The 26,721-nt window shown below is 46.6% G+C and overlaps 1 protein-coding gene across 1 annotated transcript; it reads left to right on the top strand.

The window, feature by feature from the left end:
• The first annotated feature begins 2,604 nt into the window (after positions 1–2,604).
• Positions 2,605–3,823, top strand: LOC119392655 (uncharacterized). Its single transcript, XM_037659704.2, has 3 exons — positions 2,605–2,748; positions 3,382–3,579; positions 3,638–3,823. The coding sequence occupies exons 1-3, from the start codon at positions 2,605–2,607 to the stop codon at positions 3,821–3,823; spliced, it is 528 nt and encodes a 175-aa protein (XP_037515632.1).
• Positions 3,824–26,721: the final 22,898 nt, after the last annotated feature.

Genomic DNA, 26,721 nt, shown 5'->3' with positions numbered 1-26,721 from the left:
AGAGTGGAGGCAGGACTCCGTGGCAGAGGGGAGCCAGGGCTGGGCGACTGAGCTCTAAGCTCTGCGCCTTTGTGTCCACTGGAGCCTACGTGGAAATGGCACATTGGAAACTGAATTGAACCAACTAACACTTAAACATGGTTATACGCTTAGCATGTTGATTTGGTAAGCATTCTTACGCCCTTATTTACTGAAGATGCCTTCCACCAGGAGCCACTTAGGTACAAACTGTATGCCATCACTTTATATAAATATACTGCAGGACAACGACTAGTTAGACTTGCCTTCTCTGATCTTACGTAATAGCTCCTTCTGCAGGTCTCTATTGAGACTTCGAAGCTCTGTGAGCTTCTCTTCCTGGAATTGCATTTATCCCGAATGTCTGCAACTGTACTCCGAAGCTCTAGTAGTTCAGCCTCCTGTGCAGGTGGAGCTTTCACGGTTCTTTTCTTTTTTTGTAAAATCCTCAAGAGCCGCTTCCTGCTCTCCGAGCACTTGTCTTTTCCCTAAAAAATTAGAAAACGTGTAATAAACCCTTGGAAATAATTTCTTTATACTTGGTCAAGCAATTACACTATACATATAGAATGAACCATACCTTTGATGGCCCAACATCCGTATCACTGTCGCTGGCGACATCGGAATCGTCTATGAGAGGCTTCACGCTCAACCTTTTTCCGGAAACTTTTTCTTTTACATCTTCTTCTGACTCTGGAATACACATATTACAGGACAAGTCGTGAGCTAGCAATAAGGTTTAACTACTTTGCTTATGACTGCCATAAAAGCAACATTACCCTACAGAGCAAAAGGATTATTCGGGTAGCACAAAATGTCAACCTACAACTTATTTAATTGTGGCGACAGATTGCGATACGTACATACCAGATTTAAAGCCAGTACATAAGCAAATTCACTAATGGCACAAGCTCACTCATTAGTTACTTATTTATTTATTTGATTTGCATACATAGATAAACAAGGACACAGAGAAAAGAGGGAGAGAGCAAACTGGCAACCGCCACCTGGAGGGCACAGCACCAACTGGAAAGGCAAAATAAATCACAGACTGATGAGCAAGCAAAAAAGACATGTTCATCTATGCACAATCTCGCGTGTACATTCGAATTTAATGGCTGAATCTAAAACAAATACTTGATGTTCCTCGATCACATAAATGACAAAATCTAAATGACTACAGTGTACCATTGTATGGCAAAGAGCGATTACACGTGGGTGTACGGAAATCTCATTAGGAAGTCTTAGATTTTGCGTGTTCAAAAAAATCTAGTGCGCCTTGCTTACGTTCTTTTGTACACCAGCCTGCTCTAGCCCCCTACATTAAGCGGGGAACGCAATCTCTAACTTTGCCGTGCTGCATGAGCTTTGATAAAAACCGCCATGTATCTATCGCGCGTCACATCAGTACTTGCTTGAAGCACGAAACGATCGAACTGATTCAATGCAGCCTTAAAATCGCGCAAACTTACTTTCAACCACCAAAATCCTGGCACGGTAGTAATCGCATGTGCCGGTCCGATCTGTCCCATTTACCGTGTAGAACGCCGCCGAAAAATCTTCTTTGGGGTTGAAATTTTTTATGTCCCCCACTGGCACAATTCCCAAGTGCTTGTCATCTTTGTATCTGACGTAGGCGTGGGTGATCATGGCACGTGCTTAAGGTTGAGCGGTTGAGCGCCGTTAACGCCGTTAACCCTGCAGGGCTGCAAGCCTACTGATGTTGATGCTAGTTAGGCTGTTCTATCGTGCTAAGAATGGCGCCCAGCTAGAACTAAATAAACAAAGAAAAATGCGTTATAAACATGAAATCTAAAAGCTAGACGTTATTACTAGAATAAAAAGTGATTTTTGGACGTTACTTTGGCTGACATAATAAATTGTGGCCAAACACCCCATAAAAGAAGTTACTCCGATCTTGAGGCCATTGTTGTGCTCGTTGCACCCGGCGGAAGCGCTTGCCGTGTTCTAACATCGCACATCCAAAAGGGCGTGCTTTTTTTGTATGGGGATGCACCGGATGTTTTATGCATACGCCGCAAACGTCATAAACAATATTTTTTGACTTCTAAAAGGTGATCACTATCAAGAAAAAAAGCTTTTTTTTTTCAAGTAACATTCGTCGACCGCTTGCGCTGGGATATTGTAATGCATTTGTTTACAATTTCACGGTCACTTTGTAGTAGCGGTAACGGCAATGGTCTGTGGTAGCGTGGGCAGCACGTGGTAATCTCAATTTTACGAGAGTTCACTGTAGTTTTACGCATAGTCGAGCGCATCGCGGTCATGGTCACATTAGTATAGGGACCGTAACATTGGAGAAATGGAACCGCAGAAGAAACGGAGAAAGCGCGGAATGTACAAAAAGTATCTAAATCCAAGCAGTGCTTTCAGTATGCCCAGATCAACAGACTCATCAGCCAGGCTGCGGCTCGCTGAAGCTGTAAGTAAACTTCTCTATCGGAATATGGGCAGAAAATATCCTTGTTAAATTTCAAACTTGTCACGTAGGAATCCCTGAAAGAGGGTTCACACCATGCAAGTTCGAATGAAGATCCCCTGGATGCTCGGCCACCTGTCGATCTAATGGAGTACACGGCACCGCAAAATGCTACATCGACGGATGCGGTGTTGGCAGCGGACAACGCTATGCAGCATGGGAACAACGGCGACGATTTGACAATGGGCAGTGATTCCAACGGAGTGAGCAGCGTATGTTCTAGAACGCTGGTACGCAGAAGGCTGCACCTTCGGCTTAAATATTAATTTACGCAGTGCGTTGTGTGTGTGTGTGTGGTGTGTGTGTGTGTGTGTGTGTGTGTGTGTGTGTGGTGTGTGTGTGGTGTGTGTGTGTGTGTGTGTGTGTGTGTGTGGTGTGTGTTAAAGAGTGCGAGTGCAATATGAAGAAAATTTCTTAATGCTTTTGCGAGAGCAATATGAAGAAAATTTCTTAATGCTTTGACTTAAGATTTAGAGAGTGTGTGCTTAAGTTAATTACGAGACACAATTGAAAGTAAGAGAGCGCTGAGCTTTTAGTTATTAGGACTGAAAAAACAAAAAAAAACGTGTGTGTGTGTGTGTGTGTGTGTGTGTGTGTGTGTGGTGTGTGTGTGTGTGTGTGTGTGTGTGTGTGGTGTGTGGTGTGTGTGTGTGTGCGCGTGTGTGTGTGTTCATAAAGTTCGTATTATCAATGTGATAGATTTATAAGAGGTGTACATGATAGGTATGAAAATGAGTGTGCATCTGTCTAGTTTTAGCGTAATATAAAACTTCTGTCCTTTATAATACCATGCAACAGCAGTCTTGTAAAAATGGGGAAGAGCAAATATGTTTCCAATATCATCCCTATTACTTTTTTTGCAGACATCTCCGCAGCCAGCCATTCTGGGTGATCGAAGTGAACAAGTGAAAGATCTGCATCAGATAGACGATGGAGGTGATTACAGCGGAGACTGTGCAGCCACTGTGTGTGATCCATGCGATGTAAATCACTTCATCATTGATGATGACAACACAACAGATTTTGACAGTTGTGATGACACAACTGACCTTACAACAATGGTATGCTTCAACTTAATAAATGTATCTATGTAAACCTTACAATGAATTTTATCTGCAGGGCACTCAACACGATACTATGGACAGCGTGACACAGGGCGTGTTTCCATGTGAATGTAACAGTGCAGTGGGTGATGTGGCTGATGGCAAAGACAATGAAGAACCTCTCAATGGAAACCTGTCAACTTGTCAACTGATGCCGACACAAGCAGAACACAGCTTGGAGATTTCTTTGAGGAGGCCTTGAGCGAAAAGCTTGAGCGAAACATGCCATAAAAGGCCTTGAGCGAAACATGCCATTAAAAATCATTTGTCCTTTACAGCAATGATAAGTTTGATTGAAATGATCAACTTGTTTTTTGAACGACCTGTTCTGCCACACTCTCGATACCAGCTTGGTAAGCTCTTTTCAGAGCGCGGCACCTGCATGAGTTTTCATTACATTTGTGATAGCTGTTCGGCAGTGCACTCGTATGCACAATCAAGTTGTTGCTTGCAGTGTCGAAAATGTGGCTGGGCGCTAGCGTCCTCGGTAAACAGTGCATATTCTTTGTCCTATTGGATCTGCCCTCTCACTTAGAAAGGTTTTAAAGAACTGCACAATTCTTGACCTGACAAAGCCCTTAAGTCGGAGCAGTAACCTTTCGGATATTTGTGATGGTGGATTATATCGCAAATTACAGCAGACAAGGGGCACAGGATTAGTTTGACATTAAATGCAGATTGCACGCCACTGTTTTCATCTAGCAACACTTCAATTTGCCCTATACAGTTATTGGTGAATGAGGTGCCCATTATGCAAAGAACAGACAAACTTGTATTGGCTGCTCTTTGGTTTGGAATTAAAAAAACAGATATGGGCGTCATTCTAGATGCGTTTGTAGAAAGAATAGATGGTTTGTCACAGAATGGTTTTGTTCTAGAGCATGAAGGGAAGCCGAAGCTGTTCAGGGCATATTGCATTTGCTGTGCAGTCGCTTCAGTGGCAAGAGCACCCATGCAAGGGGTCATGCAGTTCAATGCCTACTGCGGCTGCAACTGGTGTCTGCAAAGGGGGGAACGTATTGCAGGCACTAATAGGTACCCAGTAGAAAAAAAATGCGCCACCAGAACGCACTGAAAATGAAATTCTGGAAGATGCAGAAATTGCATTGGAACAACAGCATTCTTAAACAGGATTGAAGACAGTCTCTCCACTCCTAAACTTGCCACACTTTCATATAGTCTGCGGTTTTGTCCCCGATAATATGCATTTTATTTTGTTGAGAGTGGCGAGACAATTTTTAGAAGTGTAGATGGGTGATGCGCAGTGTGATTTCTATATTGGCAAGCATCAAAAAACCATTGCATTGATGAAAGGCTGGCAGCAGTTGCTCCTCCTAGAGAAGTGCGGCGGTCGCCAAGAGCAACCGAGGAAAAAAGTGGTGGAAAGCGAAAGAATTCGAAAATTGGTGCTCTTCTACAGCTTGCCAGTGCTACATGGAATTTTGGATAAATCCTGCATCAGGCACTGGGCTTGCCTTGTTGATGCACTGCACATCCTGCTGTCGCGTAGCATAAGTTCATCAGACTTTCTGCGAGCAGAACTCCTTCTGAGTGTTCTCAACGTCCGTTGCACAAGTTATTTATGGGAAAAATGCATCGACCGTTTACATTTACAACCTAACGTGTACAGCTTGCGAAACAATCGTGAGTGGCAGTGGGGCCCACTGTTGGCACACTCGGCGTTCCCCATTTGAAGCCGGCAATGGTGCACGAAAAGCAGTGGAAAAGGCTGCTGATGGCCGTACCACACCACAATTTGTAGAGTGCGGTCAAGGTGGAGGAGCTTGACTGACCTGCTAGCAAAGCATGGTAATACCGAACAAGAGTGCTTGAATACTGCACGGCCCCTTGACAAAACAGTTACCAGAGAACAGTTGGTATTGCAGAAGACATCCGTCCTCTTTGTTAGAGTGTCCCGATTAGCACAAGTAAACAACAGTGATGTTTCTACGAATCTTGTGCAATACTCCCGCATGCTCAGGAAAGGGACAATATACACGAGCCGTAGCTACTGGTCAAACAGAAAGACCAAAAGTTCCACCATCCGGCTTGTTGACCAGTCATACGCAGTAACAGAAGCTATTCTTTCTAAACAAAGTATTGAAGTGTACATTGCAGCCAGCGCCGCCACTGCTCAGCAGTAAAATATAACACCTTGGTAATGCACCACTTGGTGAAAGTCCAAAAACAAGCAGCAACTACAACTCTTGTATCAGCGTCAGAAATTTTAAGTGTTTGTGCACACCTGCAAGTAGGACCGAACATGTTCATTTCACCTGTGCCAAGCTCGTTCGCTTTGTAAATTTTCATATCTCGTGTGCAGTTCTTATCAGGGCTGCCAGGTGCGAAAGAAAAAATATATAGCCAATACATTGGAAAAATGAGCCAGAGAGTAGCCAACTTGAGCCAAGGGCAGGCAAGAAAGCCATACTAAACGCAAGGGACTTTTGGTAGAAGTGTAAATAAATACAGCATGTACCCTTTAAATAATTGCTAAGATTAATGAATAAATTGTCGACTTTAACATTCATTTTGTGGAGGATGATGAAGTTTTTGCACTGTTGCAGAAATGACACTCTTCTCACGCATCCTCTGTGACTTTTCTTAAAAAGGACTAGAACTACCTAACTTGTGGCAACAATGAAAATGTGTACTGCGTGAGTGCTCAAAATCAGTTTTTGGGATTAAAGCATAAATTGTGGTCACTTCCACAATCGTTTCTTGCATGATGACAATGTCCAAGCAGGTCCTGGACCCGAATGGCAGTCGGTGCCTAATTCGAAAAACTAACACAGACAATTCTTCAGATGACCGATTTCTAACGTCAGTGAATGCAGATCGTCCTGCAATGCGGAGCGCTTTAGATTGTCTTGTTCTCTTCCAATTACAGTTTACAATATTATTCAGCAATAAGGGTCTGGAAAATGAGGCCCCATGCAACAGTTTCCCCCCACTCCCCCTGCCCACCGAGTACCAATCACATTGATCCAAAAGTCTCTTGTGCAATGCTAGTGCCAAAGTCAATTTTGGGAGTTGGAAACACACCTTGGCCATCGTGTTTCATCACGACATACTCGAGCGCAAGCGGCTGCAATACTACCAAGTATTTATAATTTCTTAAAGGGGTACTGACACAAAAATTTTGGCCTCGCGTTTTTTTGCTGCAATGTGTTGCTGGGGTCCTGTTAGTCATAACACGGCACATCGTTTGCTGCAGCGCGCGACAGATAATTAATTACAGGCTCCTCATTACCGACCAGTGTCAGTTTCGGTTTCAAAAACGACAAGCACCCGGGTGCAACTATCACCACCTAGCGGCTGCAGCGCTCGATCACGTCAGCACACAGAAGTGTGACGCACTTCCGCGCTGTTCGCGTCGTCTCCTCGCATTCGCACGCTTGCCGCACGTGCTGCGCGATGACGTCGCCATCATCGTCCTCGTTGTCGTCGTCCCTCATCGTCGTCTGTTGGCGACGATTTCCTTGAGACACCAACAGCGCAGCGGCGAGCGCGTCAAAACAAAAATGGCGGCTACGACGTCATCACAATTGTTGTACCGGCTACAACGGTTACGTAGGGGAAGTAGGGGGGTCACTCGGGTCACCTCCGAGGGTGTCAATGCAATAGGTGCGCCCTATAATGCTGGATCGCGCACGCGAACTTCAATATTCATATAAAATACCTTCCAAGCTTTATTCGCTGTCGATATTTCGCAGATGGTACACGCACGTACACGGAAATCGATCCAGCAGGCTATCTCGGCCGCGAAATTTGTGTCAGTACCCCTTTAAAATCGAGGAACAAGAAAGTAGCAAAAAAGTAGTCGACGTTTTTTTCGCCATGATCGACCTAAAGAAGTAGCTAAATTGGTGCAAAGTCGCCAAACCTGGCAGCCCTCGTTCTTATGTCCATCATAAGCATGCTCAGTAGCATGCTATCCTTAGTAAATAATAGTTGTTGGGATTTTAGGTCCCAAAACTACTATAAGACTTTTTAGGTCACTTGATAGCCATGTTATATTGACAGGGCACTACGATTTCTAGCATGTGCAATGATAAATCTTTCTGGAAAAAAATCTATGCAGAATCTTAATTGGAGCTGTCTAAGTGACGGACAAGTGTAGACTTTTATTGTACATTGTATTCTTCCCTATAATACTGTTTTTGGGCATCAGCGCTCATGAGCATCTTAAACGGCCCTATGGCAGGCACATCCCACGACAACCGAAGTTTATGTTTGGCTTCAAATTATCACAAAGTTAGAATTTTTCTGATGTGTACAATGCTCCATGTAGGCTTACCATCTTGTCCTGCAGAGTACTTTTTGTCCACCACCAAGGAATGCAATCAAGCCTCCATAATAAGTTTTCTCTTTCTATATTTGTTTTGCACTGTGGGGACTCAACGCATGCATATGATCCAGATGGGCAAAGGATGTTTACGATGAAATCAACTCTAGATTAGACTGGTACCCCATCTTGGTGAAGTGCTTGTCCTTTCCACGTTTCCTGTGCAACTCAAGAACTCTCCCTGGAATATGGCACTTTACGTTAGCCCTCGGGTTTTCCTTTAGTAGTGCTCGTATGCTTATTGTTGCTATGTGATTGTAAAATTTTAACTGTGTCATATTGTGTGTACTATTTTTTTCAATACGCATTCTAATAAATACCGTAATCAATGAAAGGAAAATGGGTGTGTAGCCCAGTGGTTAAGACATTCACTTTGGGAGCATGGGGGCTCAGGTTTATAAACTGCAGTAATAGAGTGAAAATTTGTTGTGTTTTCTTCATTTATCTTTCTGTGGCGATGATTGTGTTGCGTCACAGAATGACGGACACTCTTGTTGAGTTGGCATATAAATGCCAACTTGCCAAATGCCAAATGTTTTGAAGTTCAGTAAAATGCTCTCACAGACAACACTTTACAAATTGTGGTGATCAAGTTACATTGTTATGGGACCATTTTATGTTGTATTGCAAGTGTTGTGAAAGGAGTGCACCAAGATAGTTGTGAAAGAAGTGTGTGCTGCTTACTTTTATTGTACTGTTTGTACTAATAAACGCATACTGAAACTGCCTGCAGTGCTTATGGCCTCTGCATATTAATTTGGTGTTATATGCCAGCAGTTTTTACCATTTGGATTGATGCAACGAACGGGCGCCTTATATCTACAATAATTGTACCAAGAAACATTTATTCAGGCAAAAGTCCTAATGCATTGTGCAGTGTTCTTGAACAAAACTAGCAGTAATCACATTGAAGCAAAAACCTTTTTGCACTGCTTTCTCTATGCTGAGGCACGCAAGCTGCACATTCATTTCATTGCGGCGTGTGCGTGGCACAAAAAATATATATTGGAGCGCTGTTCCTCTCAAGTGTAGCTCAAACCACACAAGGTGCATTGCTTCCTTCGTCCCTGCGGCGCTCTCATGGCTTTAAAAGTTTAAAATGTGCCATTATAGCGTCATTTGGCCTACTGACGGCTATGGAGAAATGCTGAAGGGGCGTACGATGGAAGACTGACGAAGGCCCTAGCAGATTGTAGAGTGCGCCAAAGAGGTATGCAATGCCAGAGGAGGCTCGACAAGCACGAAATGAGACACAAGCCAAAGAGCTCGACGGATTCTGTCATGATATTTGTCTTTAATGCATCGTCAGTAAGGCTTTCGCACCTTCAGGTCGTCTTAGCAATGGTATAATAGACCCTTGGAACATTTTCATCATTTTGCAAGTAAATGAAAAGAAACAGTTCAATGCGACTCAAGTTTATTGACCAAGTTGTGCACACCAATTTCCAGTGGAAGCATATGGCCCAACTGAAAGCAACCATTTCCAATTGAACAGTTTGGCAATTCCAGATTATTCAAATGGCCTACTTGGAAAGTTCATTTGGCCCATTTGGAAGTAAGCGAATCCACTTGAACCATTTAGCAATTCCATTTGTTTCAAATGGCTGAGCTGGAAATGGAAATTCCATTTGGCCCAAGTGGAAGTGAGCATATCCACTTGAACCATTTGGCAATTCCATTTGGCCCAAATGGAAGTGAGCATATCCAATTGAACCATTTCGCAATTCATTTTCTCCAAATGGCCCTGTTGGAAATTCCATTTGGCCCAAATGAAAGTGAGCTTATCCACTCGAACCTTTTGGCAATTCCAGTTGGTCCAAATGGCCCAATTGGAAGTAAGTGAACCATTTGGGAATCCCAATGGTCCTGTTGGTAATACCATTTGGTCCAATTGGAAATCGCTATTTCCATTGGGACCCATTGATATTTCCAAATGGTTCCAATTGTTTTTTTAACTGGGTCGGAAATTTCGACAGCCTGGGTTTCTTTAACGTGCACCGCAATGTAAGTGCACGGGCCTCAAGCATTTTCGCGTCCATCAAAAATGCAGCCGCAAGGGGGCAAACCTGAGGAAGGGGTACACATGATAATAATAATAATAACAAAACACCAGGCCTGCTCAAAGCTGGAGGTGTGCGTCGCCGCGCCGCGTCGCCGCCGCCGCCTGTTTTTGGTCCCGCCACTCGCTCCCGACGTAGCTTCCACAAAATGGAGCGCGCCCTTGTCCGCCGTAGCAGTTCGCCTTCAACACAACGCAGCAACATCACTTTGCAGCACCACTCCGCATAGACTGGTCCGTCCTTCTTGGCGAGGGCAGACCTGCTTTTAGTTAGCTCCCTCGCGGATATTTTATTCTTTTTCTATTTAATTTTGGCACGTACGTTTCGCAATTATTTATTGTTTTTTCTTTTTCACCAAACTGACAGTACTTGCGAGTGCAGCCCTTCTTGGGACACACGAGGGCGAATTAAGATGTAGCTTCCCATCCTTTTTCATCTATTTATTAAGGAGAAGGCCTCAGATGCCTCATCAAACGCGAAAATTGACCGGCGGCGTCGGCGTCAACACGAGTGATGCAAAAAGTCATCACCACGTGATGAGGTCACCATGGCGCCATCATGACGTCACAGGATCCCGAAATTTGTGACGTCACTATGACATCACATACAGTGACGTCATCACATGACACTGTCGCTTGGTCAAAGGTGGGCCGGTCATGGAGGCAGTGCAAAACCAGGTGAGGCGCAGAAAGTTTGGAATGCCTCCGATCCTGGAGGCGGTGCGAAACCACGTTATGTGCAGAGAGCTTTCGGAGGCGGGCGTGGGAGGTCAGTGCACTAACTGAGAATAAACATTCATGCAGGTCCCATGAATTGTGGGAATTGATTTCATGCGAACCAGTCGGCGAGTAGCAGGCTATGGATATGTAGTATACATAAACAACACAGTTTGTCGATCGAGGAAACAAGCACTTGCAATGCTTGCAGCGCTTAACACAGCGGACGAAACAGCAGTGCTGACAACATGGCAGAAGGTGGGCAGTGACGTCACTTGTATTCGCGGTCACCTGATAGTATTGTTCACGAGTACACCGAGTATGTCACGGCCGCCCCGAGTGGTCTTCCAAAATGGAAACTCCCTCCGGTGTAACATACGAGCATATGTTTAAACATTCATCTCGCGCTGGGGTAAATGAGCTTTGTTGCTGCTATTAACGAGTCAGTAGCCACTGATTAAGAGCAAAAAGTCGAGATTCACAAATTTTGTGTCACTACTACTTTATGAGATCACAACAGCAGCCGATTTTGGTGGCGTATTTGTCGGCCACCACCACTGCTGCCGCCGCCGCCGGTGTCTGTAACTGCTATCGCAAGCAATGAGCAAAAATATCCACGGTCGAACGGAATTTGAACCCAGGCCCCTTGCGTGGCAGTCGTGTATTCTATCACAGAGTCACACCGGTGCTTGAAACTCCTTCGCAAAAAGACCCTATAGAGGCATCCTGTCGGGCAATGAATCACGTTCACAGATGTATATATATAGTTGTCGTAGAAGAGCAAAATAACAACCAGGCGTAACGAGTGGGTGGTTTAAAGCTTTCGATCCATTACGAAGGGCTCAGCCACAATTCTTCATCATCATCAGCCACAGCATCAGCAAAGGGCAGATAATGCCTTGCAAATGAGTGGGCGGTACCTCGCTTCGCCGCAGAATAAATGGGAAATAAGAGGCACAATGGGTGCTTGCACAAAACATCGCTAAAATAGTATAAATGAGTTGTATGGAGGCGATAGTGCGGTAACAAACAATTGCAACGGTGTGGCTTGTAGATTAGCGCCCCAAGAGACTATTACAAGGGCTGTGAGTAGACAAGTGGCGCCGGACCCAAAATCATGGCAGGCGGCGGCGGCGCCGGGGTTTCCCACCTCCGCGGCGGCGCGTCAACGCGCCGGGGTGCATCGAACCGGTGGCGGCGCGGCGCGGGGGGAGGGTGGGCCAAGTCAGCGGCTTGAATGCGTAAGTACACAGCGCCGTAATGTTAACATGAACGAGGCTAGCAGCTTACTCCTTTTACTCCGATCTCACTTAACTCCTACAAAACGCTGGTGTATGGCAATACGGCGCTCCGGGAGAGAAGCGGTTTCGGTCAGCTTGTCGTATCATTGGTACGAGCGCGAATCAGTGACATCACAGCGCTCACAACGATCACAGCGCGTAGACAGTATGCGAGCCGTTCGCTTGGGGGATATCTGCCGAAATAGCGCGCGTGCCAGCGCTCTCGACCGTGGCCTTATAGTCAAAGTTCACAGTTGCTGCTCGAGTTAAGCAGTCCCTCTCCCCAGACATCCCTTCCTGCTCCTTCGCCCAGCAAATGACGGGCGGCGCGTGTCCTTCTGCTTGAGGAGCAATCCACGGCAGGCCTCACATGTGGGTTGATGTTATTCTGTGTGACGGAGAGTGGCCAGCTTGTTTCAACTCTGCTTGGCCATGTCCCTTGGCAACGCTCGCGAGCTTTTACTCGCGGGTAGAACATACAATGCGCGGAGCGATGTTATCCATTTAGTTTATACGGAACATGACGGCGACAATGAAAACCTGTCCTGAGTGTCTATACAATTGCTAACGCAATAAAAATACACAAAAAACCGTCGAAGCGGGCTCGCCTTCTTCCTGGAAAGCTGCATCGTCTCCGCTCTAAAGAGTGCGTCCGTTGGAAGAATCATATTATCCGGCGCCTTTTCCATTGGTTTCGTCCTCGCCTTCAGTGCCCTTCTTTCAGGGGACATCTCCGTGCCACTTATTTCTTCATAAAGCACGCGTACAATGTCAGCACTAAGCGTTGAACCTATCATGATTTCGCGCTTGTCGGCTACAGTCTTGTTACCTACACAAATATTTATCTGCGCATTCCCACGTAAGAGGCCATACCTATCAATCAAGTGCGAGTAGTGGTCTACGTAAGAGATAGCTGTTCACGCTCTCGACTTTTCTCTTATGTCTGTGTTTCCACATCATGTCTTCTTAGCATGAATACCTAGCAACTAGCTCAGCTATATTCTAAGTTTGCCATTCTCTTTACTTCTGTATTTATTGATCGATTTACTTGAGTAGGAATGAAAGGAAAAGTACTAACGCATCGACATATATATATATTATCTATTTTATTTATTTATGCACAGTGTACTAGGTCCAAGACTCCAAGAATATGCATTAGAGAAGCGAGTTGGACTAGTTGGTGCGTATTAACTGCGGACATATCTACTAGCGCAAAAAACACACAAAGGACGAAGTAAAGACGGCAGACAGGACGCAGCGTCAAACTTCAACTGATATCATTTACTTTCACAAGAAACAGGAAATCACAAGCTGCGCAGGAGGCTGCGCCACCCGCAAGAAAACATTTAAAAAACGCCCCCATAAACGTCGCAGTGGTATACATGATTCCATTGTCGTGCAGAAAGTGCTACATCGGCCAGACGGGTCGTTGTTTAAACGACCGTCTGAGGGAACACCGGGCATCTGTCAGTGCTGTCGCTGCCGCTGGCCACCTTGCTCACCATTGTCTAAGGTGCACGTACACAGCACAGTTTCACTGCGCTCGTGTGTTCAGGCGGTTGCGAGGTCAATCAGACAAAGAGATTTACGAGGCCTTCTGCATAAGAAAAGCGGGTGATCGGTGTGTAAAGCGCACCGTCACTGGCCCTCAGCAACAAGGAGTGCGCATACTTGGAACGTTATCTGCGCATAGAACCGTTGGACTAGTTATTTGGTTGGTAACAACTTTATTGATGGTCCTGCAGAGCTTTCGCCGACCGGGCTTTAATTATGACACGATTCATTAACTTATGACATGTGTAGGGAAAAAAAACTTCCGGGTCGTGCAGCCTCCTGCGCAGCTTGTGATTTCCTGTTCCTTGCGGAAGTAAATGATCAGTTGAAGTTGAGCGCTGCGTCCTGTCTGCCGTCTTTACCTCGTCCTTTGTGTGTTTTTGCGCTAATCGATATGTCCCAAGAATGTGCTAACCAGCGAGTTGGGTCGTCGCCCTTTTAAGGCTGGGCGACGACCCTGGCAGCGTTAAGGTCAGGCAATACTCGTGATATTTATGGAGAAGAAAAAGATACTACAACTTCTGGGGAGCTATTCTCGATGCGTTCATCCAAAGGAGATGTCCACAGTCCATTTCAGCAGAGCGCATTCAGTGATTCGAAAAAGCGATAAGCCATGATGTCACCTCGCTCTTGACCACGTCGCCTCATCGAACACGCCAGCACATTCCTAGCGTAAGAAGAGAGTGGACGAAATGCACAGAAACAGGAACTTTTCAAGTCTGAATTTGCATATGAATGTGTCCCACATTTTTGAGAACGATGCAGGGAATGCGTACCGGCCTTACAGCTGCGTTAGACGAGCGGCCGCATTAAACCTAAATCGATGGCTAACACGATAAAAAGATATGTGCACCGAAAATCGGATCTCTGAGGGCTGCGTTCGTTGCATTGAAGCGCATTCTGTCCCTATCATTTGTGTCGAGAGTATTTGAAAGCTTCGTGGTGTCATGATGGCGCTGCAGAACAAGAACCGGAAACAGGGGGCGTGCTTCTCGCCGAGCTTCCGCTGTTCAGCGGCCGCTGAAATGGACAGTTCAATACATGGAAACATCGAGAAGAGCTCCTCCGGCGAAGTGCTGTATTTTATTTTCAGATTCTCCATTCGAATTAAAAGAAAACACTAACGGCGGCGCGCCGCAATTACTGCGCGGCGGACTTCGGCGGCGGCAGCCACGTGTTGCAGACGCCGACGCGCTTGCGCGGTGCGCCGACTATACCTATGCGCTTTCCTTCTCCCTTCAGAGTCGGGACTTCCTCCTCTACTGCTGGTATTATAGAATGATTCTTACAGCCGGGAGAAAGGGTGCTCGGCGTGCACACGATATCTCAATGAGGGCACCTCAACCGAAATACGCACAGGAGAAAGGGGTAGGAAGGGTTCTGCGCAGCCAGTTGGGATTTTAGCAGAGCGATCAATTGGCTAGTTGGAGGTTGGTCATGATTTCTTTTTGCTAGGGGTGTGCGAATACTCCAAAATTTCAAATAACGAATCGGAAATAAAACCCACAGGGTCCCTTATGCGCTCACCTGAGACGACTCGAAGGCGAAAGCCATCTTCGATTTCTTCTCAGTCGATGCATTGTTCCTGCCCCGCCACCCTCCGAAAGCGTTCTGCACCTAACGTGGTTTTGCATTGCCTCCAAGATCGGAGGCACCTCACCTGGTTTTGCACTGCCTGTGTGACCGGCCTACCGTCGACCAAGCTACGATTTCCTGTGATGACGTCAGCATGTGAAATCATAATGACGTCACCAATTTTGGATATTTGTGACGTCGTGATGACGTCATACGGTGATATCATCACGTGATGACGCCGTTGACGAGGGACGCCGGCCGGTTTTCGCGTTTGATGAGGCATCTAAGGCTTTCGCCTTAATAGCGTTCTATTCGATTCGGTGCTCGAATCGAATAGTGCATATCTGAAATATTTTCGAATAATCGGCACCGACACGAAGACCTCAAAAGACCAAAACGTTCGAAAAGCGAGGGATCATTTTTGTTGTTTTAATTAGTGAATTACTAAGATGCATGCAACCCTAGCTTTTACGGAACTTATTGGATATACTGCGCACCGGATGAAGGCGTTCTTCCTTAAAAGTGCGGTATCGCCGAAGCAAGTGTCTAATCCACTATCATCATGATGAGATTCGTGATGTTGATTCATGAAACATTGTCTCATTTTTATGTCCCCGTTTTATTTGAAAGGTGATGACGAATTATGTCCTCGAATACTGAAGCAGCTGATCAATAGTTCAACCTAGGCTTACTAAATATCTCGAAGGCTCTAGTCACTGCTGTATTCGAGCTTACCTCAGTTTACAGAATTGCGGCATTTTTAGTGTGTTAAACGCATTCTTAATGTTCCCTCGTTAAAGTATGTGAATATTTGTGAATATAGTGAATATTTGTTTCAAGTAAATTGCTCCGAATAATCTAGGGCTGTTCTGGAAATGGTTCTCTTACCACTCGAAAACTATTCGAAAGATATCAGATTTTTATTCGATTCGGTGTCATCACTATCAGATTCGTGTTCGATGCGGTTCTAAAATTCACAATTCGCTCACCACTACACCGTGCGCTTCGAACTTCGAGGCGTGCACGAGACGGGGACAAGAGGAGTTTTGGAGTGGCACAGTAGTGACCCGACGGGGGATACGAGCCTCAAAAACGGGTGCCCTGCGAGGATTTGAACTTCTCTTGTCTCCGTCCTCACCCATTCACAGCGTGGGAAGTAAAATGTCCCATACGAAAATCCCGCCGCCGTATCAAGTGTAACTTTACATTGAATATTGGTGGACGTGACGCGTACGCCTGAGTTACGCGCGTAGACACGGAACATCACAGAATGCGCACTAACGAACACCATAAAACCAAACACTGAAATAAGCTTGAGTAAGCTATATGGGCGAAAAGCAATTTTCTAGTTAACCTCCCTGCCTTTCCTACATTCCTTCTCTCTCTCTCTCAAGCACAAGAGAGTTCATCACACTAAATGTTCAAGCGGAAAACCTGGGGAACGTACCTCTTGCGAATGAATACGCCACATCCTTGTCTCCTCATTAAGAGGAATCGCTGCTTAAACTCGCACTCTCTCTTCCCTTTCATATTTCTCACGACTATACTCCGCGAGTCCGTGTGAATTTCGTTTTCGCTGTCATTGAAAGACCGTTTGTGAGGCCAACGTCGTCCAGAGTAATTTTATGCATTTGTCTTCGAACGTCTTCGTTACAGCCTCATATACCGGCACATTCGAGAGTCAGCTCGGCGCATTGAACGTGAGCAATCGCAAAGCGAGCCGACGATGCTTCAGAAGTTGTTACTAGAAGAAAGCTTGTCTTTTGGAGAAGTGCTGACTTTTACCAGTGACTTGCACCTAGCTGGTGTCCACACGGTAAGTTTTCCATATGCATTTCTGCCAATTTTATTGCGATAGCAATTATAGGAACACCCACGGCGAGCTTGCGCCGTGGGCGTTATGTTTCGTATATATATATATATATATATATATATATATATATATATATATATATATATATATATATATATATACACACGAAATTGTATGCACTTGTACCTCTTGCGACTTCTGACGAAGGCTGGCCCACCAGCCGAAACGTTAATAAAACTTCATTTCATACGTCAGTCCTCCTAACTCATCTGTCGTACCGGAGCCATCGATCTTCATACCCAAAGTATATATATATATATATATATATATATATATATATATATATATATATATATATATATATATAAGATAGCGGAGTACGAGAAAAACAAACACTTTTCCTGGGTTTTCAGCCGGGGACCGGCCTTCTTCAGGGACCACACGATGCAGAAACGCACTCTTCTTAAGTAGACACGTGGTTTAAGAGGCCCAACACGTGCTCTATCGCTGTCATATCCGAGTCATCCACAATGTCAACCACAGGTTACTGCAAGGCCGTGTAAGCATATCTAACAGAACTCTTCCATGAAACAGAACGCGTGAATATCAATTTAAAATCGCGACAAGATCAAGAAACAAGCAAAGAAAAAATATTCTATCAAACGCATCGAGCAAAAAAAAAAGTGCTTGAGTAAGACAGGATGCGTCGCTAAACAATTTCAAGAAAAAGCAAAGAAAAACGATCCAACAAAAGCGTGTAGCAAGAATCTGCGTTGAAGTGATTACGATTAGGTTGGGATGACGGTAGAACTGAGTTCCGCACCGAAAGAAACGTTCGCTTGCCTGAATTTTTATTTATGCCGGATGGGACAGTGTCGAACTTGTGTATGAGGAATGACTCGCGAATTTCTCCATCACGGTGCGAAGGCAAAGCAGATTACAATATAGGAGATGTTAGTTTATCAAAGGAGTGACCAGGAATATTAACGTGCTTGGATAGAGGTAGATTAGGTAGGCTTGTGGCATGTGACTTATGGTTATTGAAACGCAGTCTAAAGGCAGTTTCAATTTCCGGATATATTGAAGTTTGCAGACGGAGCATTGCAGCGTGTACACAACGTTGCTTGTGCCACAGTCGAAATGCCCTTTTATATTGAAATGAAATATTGTGCTCGAAGCTGTGTTTGAAGCTGTGCTATTGCTCTGCAATAGCAAGTTGTGATGCTTCTGAAGAGTGCTGGTAATGTTTGGTGCTGATGCGGAGCGCGTCAGAACAAAATTAGTGTTAGATTGCGCAACGCTCTTCTCTCGAATAAAAAAAAATCGAACGCCAGGCCTGCGCTGAAACCGCAGCACAGTCACAGCGAAAGCTGGAAGAGCGGCGTTTCTAGAACGCGTTGTAAGCTCTCATGGGGCTACAATACAAGTACACTATATATATAGAAAGGTACCCACTACGCCATAAATCACAATTTTTGTGAAGATGGGAAGCACCTACTAAGCCATTATTCTTCATTCGCATCATGTAACAACAGTAGCGCTAACGAAGGAGTAATGCAATCAACACAAGCAACTCGTGGCATACTTAGTATACTGCAAGATACACAAGTCTGACACACATAAAAAAAACAAGAACAGAAAATTTGATGCATTGTATAACCACATGAGCAATAACAAACCAGTATTTATCTGTTAGAAAAGCAACAATGACACACTTTCCATACAATAGGGAAAAATTTTTAGCTCGATCTCCCTACAAGCTCTGTGCAATATTGTTTAGTGGCGATAAGTTATTTCTTTTTTCAACAAAATTTCATTAGCTTGTTTTTGAAATGCCTGTGGACTAATGTCAAACAGTAAGCTATTACCCAATTCATTAACTAATTGCATTGATTGGTATTGCACCATTTGTTGCCATAATTTGTCCTGCTTCAGGATAAACGCTGTAAATTTCTTCTAGCAGGATAACGTTGGTGATTTTCTTTTGTTTATACCACTTATTTTTTTGTACCTCTTGTAGCAGTTTAAAATAATATATTTGGCTTTCCCTTAACATTTCATGTCTATAAAAGAGCACTGAAGTGTGCAAACGGTCTATACTAGCGTGGTAGTTTTCGTAACAACGAAGTATTTTTATTCTGTAGCACAACAGGTTTGTTATAATTTTTTGTCGTCCCCCACACTGTACGCCGTAACAAAGTCTCGAATAGAAGAGGGTCTTGTACAAATTTTGCTTTACCCACTAAGGAATAAGTGAACTAATTCTGTGCAGGCATCCCATCGTTCGTGCAAGCTGATGAACTAAATTAATAATGTGGACGTTCCACGTTAAGTTTTCGCTGAACCATACCCCAAGAAATGTTTGATGTTACAGGAAATACTGGCTTCTAATAACACAGAAATACATCAGTCCACTAGCATTGTAAATATATCTGAAGTCGTTTTGTTTTGCTTTGTTTGATTCAGCGGTCCTCACTCGAGGTTTAAGCTGATGTACCGCAACTGGTAGTTTGGATAATTTCGCGCGAAACATAAGGCTAAGAGAATTTTTTTATGAACGGTCATCTTTTTCTAAGATGCAATTCCGCGAGCACTGGAGACCTCCAGCACAACGTGACAAGTTCCTTGGTCTGTATAGCTCAGTAGTACAAAGCTACATTCTAGAGGCCTACGAGAAACGCACGTCATTTAAGCATAATCTGTCTATTTCAAAAAAGGAAGCCTTCCAAACATTACAAGGTCGCAAAGACATAATTGTCAAGCCGGCCGATAAAGTTGGATCTTTAGTGACAATGAATAAGGTTGCTTATACTGCCTAGATTAAGAGGCAGCTAAATGGCGAGCATTTCGGCAAGCGCATTGACAACGATCCGACAGAGCGGTTCCAGGAAATTGTTACTAATATTATCAAGGATATCGTCAAGGATAGCGAAATCAGTGAGAATGCAATGTGGTCATTAATCCTACTCAGCCCCAACCAGGACGATTTTATATCCAGCCATTTTCGATGGAGGCGAAAATGCTAGAGGCCCGTTGTGGTGAGTCAGTTTCGGTTTCACCGCCTTGGAGTGCCAAGGAGCTACACGAAGAAAGAGGAAGACGAAGTTGGGTGGGGGGCCATCGCCGCGTTCGATCAGGCGCTTGGGGCTTCGGACCCCGTGGCTGGGCCAGTCGCGCTATGCGGGCGTCACCACGCCTGCGAGGATGACGCAACGGTCCCACACTGCCGCCAGCACCGTACCAGAAGTAGCCATCACGAGCACCTGCGACGTGCCTTCTTGCAAGAACGAGACAACCAGGTCATCATGCTGCCCGGCGCCTGTGTTCGCCGCAACGGCATGACTGTCGACGTCTTCAAGACGAGGCGCGGCTTGCAAGTCCGACACGACCAATTCATAGTGCGGCCCGGCGCCTGTGTTCGTCGCAACGGTACGAGTGAGTGGTCGTCGACATTGTAGGCATTGGGTCACGAGCGTGTGGTGACGCGCATATTTCCATGGAAGGACGTGAATGGTATTTCACCAAGGCTGAAACAGTAACGTTGTCAGTGCAGTGTCCAGTTTATGTGTATTGTGTCAGTGTGTATGTCTTTGAAGTGTGCTCCATCTGAAATGATAAAGTAATTTTTCTATGTCTATTGTCTCGACTCTGCACGTCTGAGTTCCTGGGCCCACGAACCTTCACGCCCGTCTACTTAGATTTAGGTGCACGTTAAAGAACCCCATGTGGTCAAAATTTCCGGAGCCCTCCACTACAGCGTGTCTCATAATCATATCGTGGATTTCTGACGTTAAACCCCAACAATTATTATTGTTATATTTATATCCTGCGAAAAGTACGCAAACCCAATAATCCGGGTCATCCTATCGTGTCCGCTATCGGTACCGCCACTGAAACACGTTCTAGCTTCGACGATAATCTCATCAAATATATTCCGCCCACTTTCAATTCATATCTGAAAGACACTAACCACTTCTTGTGCGATATAATAAACCTGGACGTACCTTCTGGTTCTTTACTTGTAATACTAGAAGTGGCCTCGATTTTCACCGACAACCCGCATATGTAAGGCATTGAAGAGTATTGCAGGCTTACGAAGATAAGGTTTATAACAAAACGGGAGATAGCACTACGCTGGCGCTGTTCTTAGAACTAATCTTAACCTTGAAAATTTCAAATTTGATGGTGCGCATTATGCGCAAGTTAGTGGGATTCTGTGGGCACGAACATAGGACCCAGCTATGCAAACATATTTATGGACCAATACCAAGACAAAGTCCTAGGTACTTGCACACTCAAACCATTCTATTGTCACGTAGCCGTGACGGCAGCCTGAAGAGAGGAGACTGGGAGGCTCGTGATGTAGAAGAGAATCCGTTTACTAGGCGGACTTGCGCCCATAAGAGCAAATGCACACCGTGGCTTCGGTGGCGGCGAACAACGTACTGGGCAGCCGTCGGAGAACAGAATACGCGCTGTAATCACCCGGGCTCTATTTTAAGGCTGTATCGAACATTCGAGATACGCCCCCAAAAGTAGCTAGTACATTCGCCAGCAGTATGGGCCTATCTCATCGCCAAAGTGCGAGGGCACGGTTATCCCAGATAATCGCGACGCGTCTCGGATCATGATCCGAGATGAAAAGGCTGCGTGCAGGCGGCTATCGGCATGCACAAAACTAACGCTTCGCGGCATTACTCCCCCTTCAAAGAAGCATCGACCCGATGCTAAAAAAACAGCAGGTACAAAGGCAAATAAGCAAATAAGCACAGATTATACACACAAAAAAAGAAACTAGAAATGCAAACAGAAAGCGTCCTTTAGCGCGCAGTGTGAGGCTTTAGGCGGGCGACATGCACCACTTCTGGTCGGGCGCGGCGTCGCTGGGAGGCGCTAGCCCCATCAGGGACTACCTCGTAGTCGAGTTCACCAAGTTGCCGGATGACCTTGTACAGGCCGAAATAACGGCGCAGGAGTTTTTCACTTAACCCGTGGCGTCGAATCGGAGTCCAAACCCAAACTCTGTCACCTGGCTTGTATTTTACTTCGCGCCTTCGGAGGCTGTAGCAGCGGGCGCTGGTGCGCTGCTGATCTTTTATGCGTAGCCGCGCAAGCTGCCGGGCTTCTTCTGCGCGGCTGAAGGTAGGCGGCTACGTCTAGGTTGCTTTAGTCGGTGATATTAGGCAGCATGGCGTCCAGAGTAGTAGTGGCGTCCCCTCCGTGTACGAGCTTGAAGGGTGTCATTTTGGTGGTCTCTTGCACCGCGGTGTTGTAGGCGAAGACCACGTAAGGTAGTATTAAGTCCCAGGTCTTGTGCGCTGTGTCCACGTACATGGCGAGCATGTCTGCAGTGGTCTTGTTCAGGCGTTCTGTGAGGCCGTTTGTCTGCGGATGGTACGCCGTAGTCCTTCGATGATCTGTATGACTGTAATGTAGGATGGCCTGCGTGAGATCCGCCGTAAACGCCGTTCCCCTGTCTGTTATTAGTACCTCAGGTGCGCCGTACCGGAGGAAAATGGATTCGACGAAGAATTTGGCGACTTCTCCTGCTGTGCCTTTCTGTAGAGCCTTTGCTTCGGTGTATCGGGTGAGGTAATCGGTAGCCCCTATAATCCACTTGTTACCGGACGTTGACGTGGGGAAGGGTCCAAGCAGGTCCATACCAATCTGCTGGAATGGTCTCGATGGTGGTTGAATTGACTGTAGAAGTCCAGCTGGTCTTGTTGGAGGTCTTTTACGGCGCTGACATTCAAGGCAACTCGTGACGTATCGCGCAACATCTGCGGAGAGACGGGGCCAGTAATACCTGTCCTGGATTATCCGGAGTGTACGTGTAAAACCGAGGTGGCCAGCAGTGGGTTCATCACGTAACGCTTGCAGAATTTCTTCTCGGAGGCTGCTTGGTACGACAAGGAGGTAAGCTGCCTTATTCGGTGCGAAGTGCTTTTTGACGACCATCCCGTTTTGCATACAGAAGGAACGCCTTGCCCTCGATGTACATACTTGATCAGGCGTTATAGGGTTGGATCTGAGCGCTGCTGTTGCGCAAAGGTGCTGCTGCTGATCGGCCCCAGAAAGGCATCGCCATCTTCGTCGTTTCGGGGTGCGCCGACGGGGGCTCTTGACAGGCAGTCTGCGTCGGAGTGCTTAGGGCCAGACGTGAAGACCACTTTGACGTGAAATTCCTGCAGCCGTAGGCTCCATCGAGCGAGGCGGCCGGAAGGGTCTTTCAGATTGGCCAACCAGCACAACGCGTGATGACCAGTTACAACCTTAAAGGGTCTTCCATACAAGTATGGGCAGAATTTAGGAAACTAACGTTAGGAAACTAACGCTTCGCGGCACTATAGGCGTTATACTGACCATCAATTCCTGATCTGGCGTCATGGTGAGGCGGAACTTCTGTCATTCATTGCAGACTTCAGTAATGCTCATCCAGCCATCTCTTTCTCAAAATCATACTCACGCACATCAATCAGCTTCGTTGACGTCACGGTTACTATACGTGCTAATAAACTGACGACTAAACTCTTTAGGAAGCGAACGGATGGGCATTCATACCTCCATTTCGAAAGTTCTCATCCAAAGTACTGCAAAACGGCAATCCCATACGGTCAAGCTCTACGTTTTAAACGGATATGTTCCACAGATTCGGACTTCACCGAAAAGTGAACCAAACTTCGGGAGGCCCTTACGAAACCGAAATATACACCTGAAATTATTGACGATGCTATTAAACGTGCTTGAGGGAGCCTAATAGATTCTGCAAGCATTTTGAATAAAGTTGTTCTCTCTCTCTCTCTCTCTCTCTCTAAACGTACTGATGGCATCCACCACAAGGAACTTTTTATTCCAGAGGTGAACGCTAACCCTAACCCTAATGAAACCCTAACCTAGTCTTAACACACTCCGTATGAGCACCAAACATTGACAGCATTCTTCAGAAGCATCACAAGTTACTATTATAGAGCGATCGCCTTAAACGCATCTTTCCTGATCCTTCGCGTGTGGTATATCGTAGATCAAGAAACTTACGCGACTTACCAACATCGTCAAAAATTACCCCCGCAACTTATTCTGGCTGCCACTCTTGCAACAAACCCCGTTTGAACGTATGCAGCCACATGACGAACATCACTTTTGTTAAGAGCACAGCTTCAAACTTTCATTTCAAAATAAAAGGGGATTTTGACTGTGGCACAAGCAGCGTTGTGTACATGCTGCAATGCTCCGTCTGCAAACTTCAGTATATCGGGCAAACTGCGACCGCCTTCACACTGCGTTTCAATAACCAAAACTCACATGCCACAAGCCTACTAGATCTACCTCTACCTAGGCACGTTAATATTTCTGGTCACTCCTTCGATAAACTAACAGCTGCACTGGAACGAGGTTTCCCTTCGCACCATAATAGAGAAACTCGCAAGTCATGCCTCATACACAAGTTCTATGCTGTCTCATCTGGCATAAATGAAAATCCAGGTAAGCTAACGTTCCTTTTAGCGCGGAACTCACTTCTACAGTCATCCCAACCTAATCATAATCACTGCATACGCATATTCTTCCTACACGCTTTTGTTGTATCGCTTTGCTTTTTATTGTCGATCGTCGCACGCCTACGGACCCCTACCGGACCCCTACCGGACAAGCCAAAAGCCACGGCGACAAAGACAACAGGCACGATGACGGCCGCAGCGTCCCCTGCCCCGATAGTGATGCAGCCGCCAAGGAGCCGCCGACATTCCGTGGTTCGGCATGTGAAGACCCCGAAACCTGGCTGGAGACGTTCGAAAGGGTCGCAGCATACAACAACTGGAACGCCGACGACAAACCGCGCCACGTGTATTTCTACCTGGAAGAAACAGCAAGGACATGGCTCGAGAACCGGGAGTCCACACTTCGAACCTGGGACCTCTTGTAGCGTTAGCTACACTCGCCTAGCCGAGCCAGTTTCGCGTGCCTCCTCAAGATCCGTGCTGCGCAAGCCACGAGGATCAGTGATGTCACGCACCGGAGCCGGCACCTCCCGCGCACTCCGCCGCCGCCGCGCGCGACTCGCCGCCACCGGTCTGCGCTTTCCAGACGAGTGACGTCGTAGCCGTGAAAGACGTATTGGCGCCGACGCGCGCAGGTATTCGCCTTCTCTGTGCAGTCGCCGTCTGACACTGCGCTGGAGCCGCTTGATAGCGCCTCTGACTGGCGTTTGCCAGTGTGGTATAACCATAGAGAAGGAGAGTGCAAATGCCGTTCAACGGCGTAGAAGGGCGGAGAAGCTTAACTCATCGGATCCCGAAGTAGTTGCCTGGCAAAATATACATGTGCCACATAATACGTATACCGTGTGTGTGTCATTGGAACAGCAGTAAGCATGATAATCAAGCTAATCCTGGACAATCAGGAAAGCTAAGAATAATCAGCCGAACCTTCGCTAACGCTACGTTATCCTGGCATAGCCGAGCTAAGCCACTGCAACATTTTTGGAGACGTTCACGAGCGTCGTTTTAAAGTAAAGGGCCGCAACCTTGCTGGAGACACGGGTGCAACTACCGAACGAAAACGTGACCATCTTCGCAGAAGAAATGACCCGGCTGTTCCGCCACGCTGACCCCAACATGCCTGAAGAGAAGAATGTTGGTTTCCTCATGCGAGGAGTAAGGGAACAGCTTCGCTAATCAACTGAATACCGTCCAGGAATTTCTCTCGGAGGCAACAACAATAGATAAGACGCTGGAAATGCGAACCCGCCAGTACAACCGCCGCTTGATCCAAGACAGCGCAGCGGTTCAAGACGTCGGCTCAGACCATCTGCGCGAGACCATAAGGGCCATAGTGCGCGAAGAACTTCGTCGAATGTTCCCGTCGTGCCAGTCTCAAGTAGCTTCGATCGCAGACATCGCCCGAGAGGAAATCCAGCAGTCTCGGGCACCCCCGAGTCAGCGCAACCGCAGCTGCAAGCAATGAGCTATGCTGCTGCAGCCTGACGCAACGCCCCCCCCCCCCCTCCTCGCCCACGTCAAGACGCCGCGCCGCCCCAGCAGTTCCGCCGCCAGGCACCACCAATGACGTCATACCGCCTGCCAGCCGGCAAGCGATACACGCCGAGGAAGACCGACGTTTGGCGCGCCCCCGACCACCGCCCACTCTGCTACCACTGCGAAGAAGCTAGCCACACCTACCGCCGCTGCTAGTACCGACAGATGGGACTGCGTGGGTTCTCCAATGACGCGCCGCGTCCACAGCGGGTTGAAAGACCACGCGACATCGCCGACTACCTCGCACGAACGCAGTGGACACCCCGACAACCTTTCCGTTCACCGTCGTCAGGCCGCTATATCTCACCGCAGCGCCGCCAGTACACTGGCCTAACCCGGGGCCGGTCACCTAGCCCGTATCCGGAAAATTAAGGGCAGCAACCGATGGAGGTGCGGTTGCTGTACGACGAAACATCGAAGATCCTCCGCCACCGACGACGACGCCGCGACGAAATTTAAAGAACATGCCACAAGCCGAGCGGAGCCCTGACGTCGAAACTTCGAGGCCCCAAGAAGACCTGACGACGCAACGTGGAAGCAGCGGAGAAAACCGACGGAGCCTTTATCCGACGCCGCGACCTAACCGGAACGCAAGGCGACAGACTAGCGACCTCGACGTACTATTCGACGGCCACAACGTCACCGCTTTCGTCGACACTAGAGACGTCTATTCCATCGTCAGTGGACCGTTCGCCGCAAAATTGAAGAAAGTTAGGACTGCT

This window comes from Rhipicephalus sanguineus, chromosome 1 (assembly GCF_013339695.2).
Source record: "Rhipicephalus sanguineus isolate Rsan-2018 chromosome 1, BIME_Rsan_1.4, whole genome shotgun sequence".
NCBI lineage: Eukaryota > Metazoa > Arthropoda > Arachnida > Ixodida > Ixodidae > Rhipicephalus > Rhipicephalus sanguineus.
The sequence above is the reverse complement of the archived record's forward strand: the minus strand, read 5'-3'. Positions and strand labels throughout refer to the sequence as shown.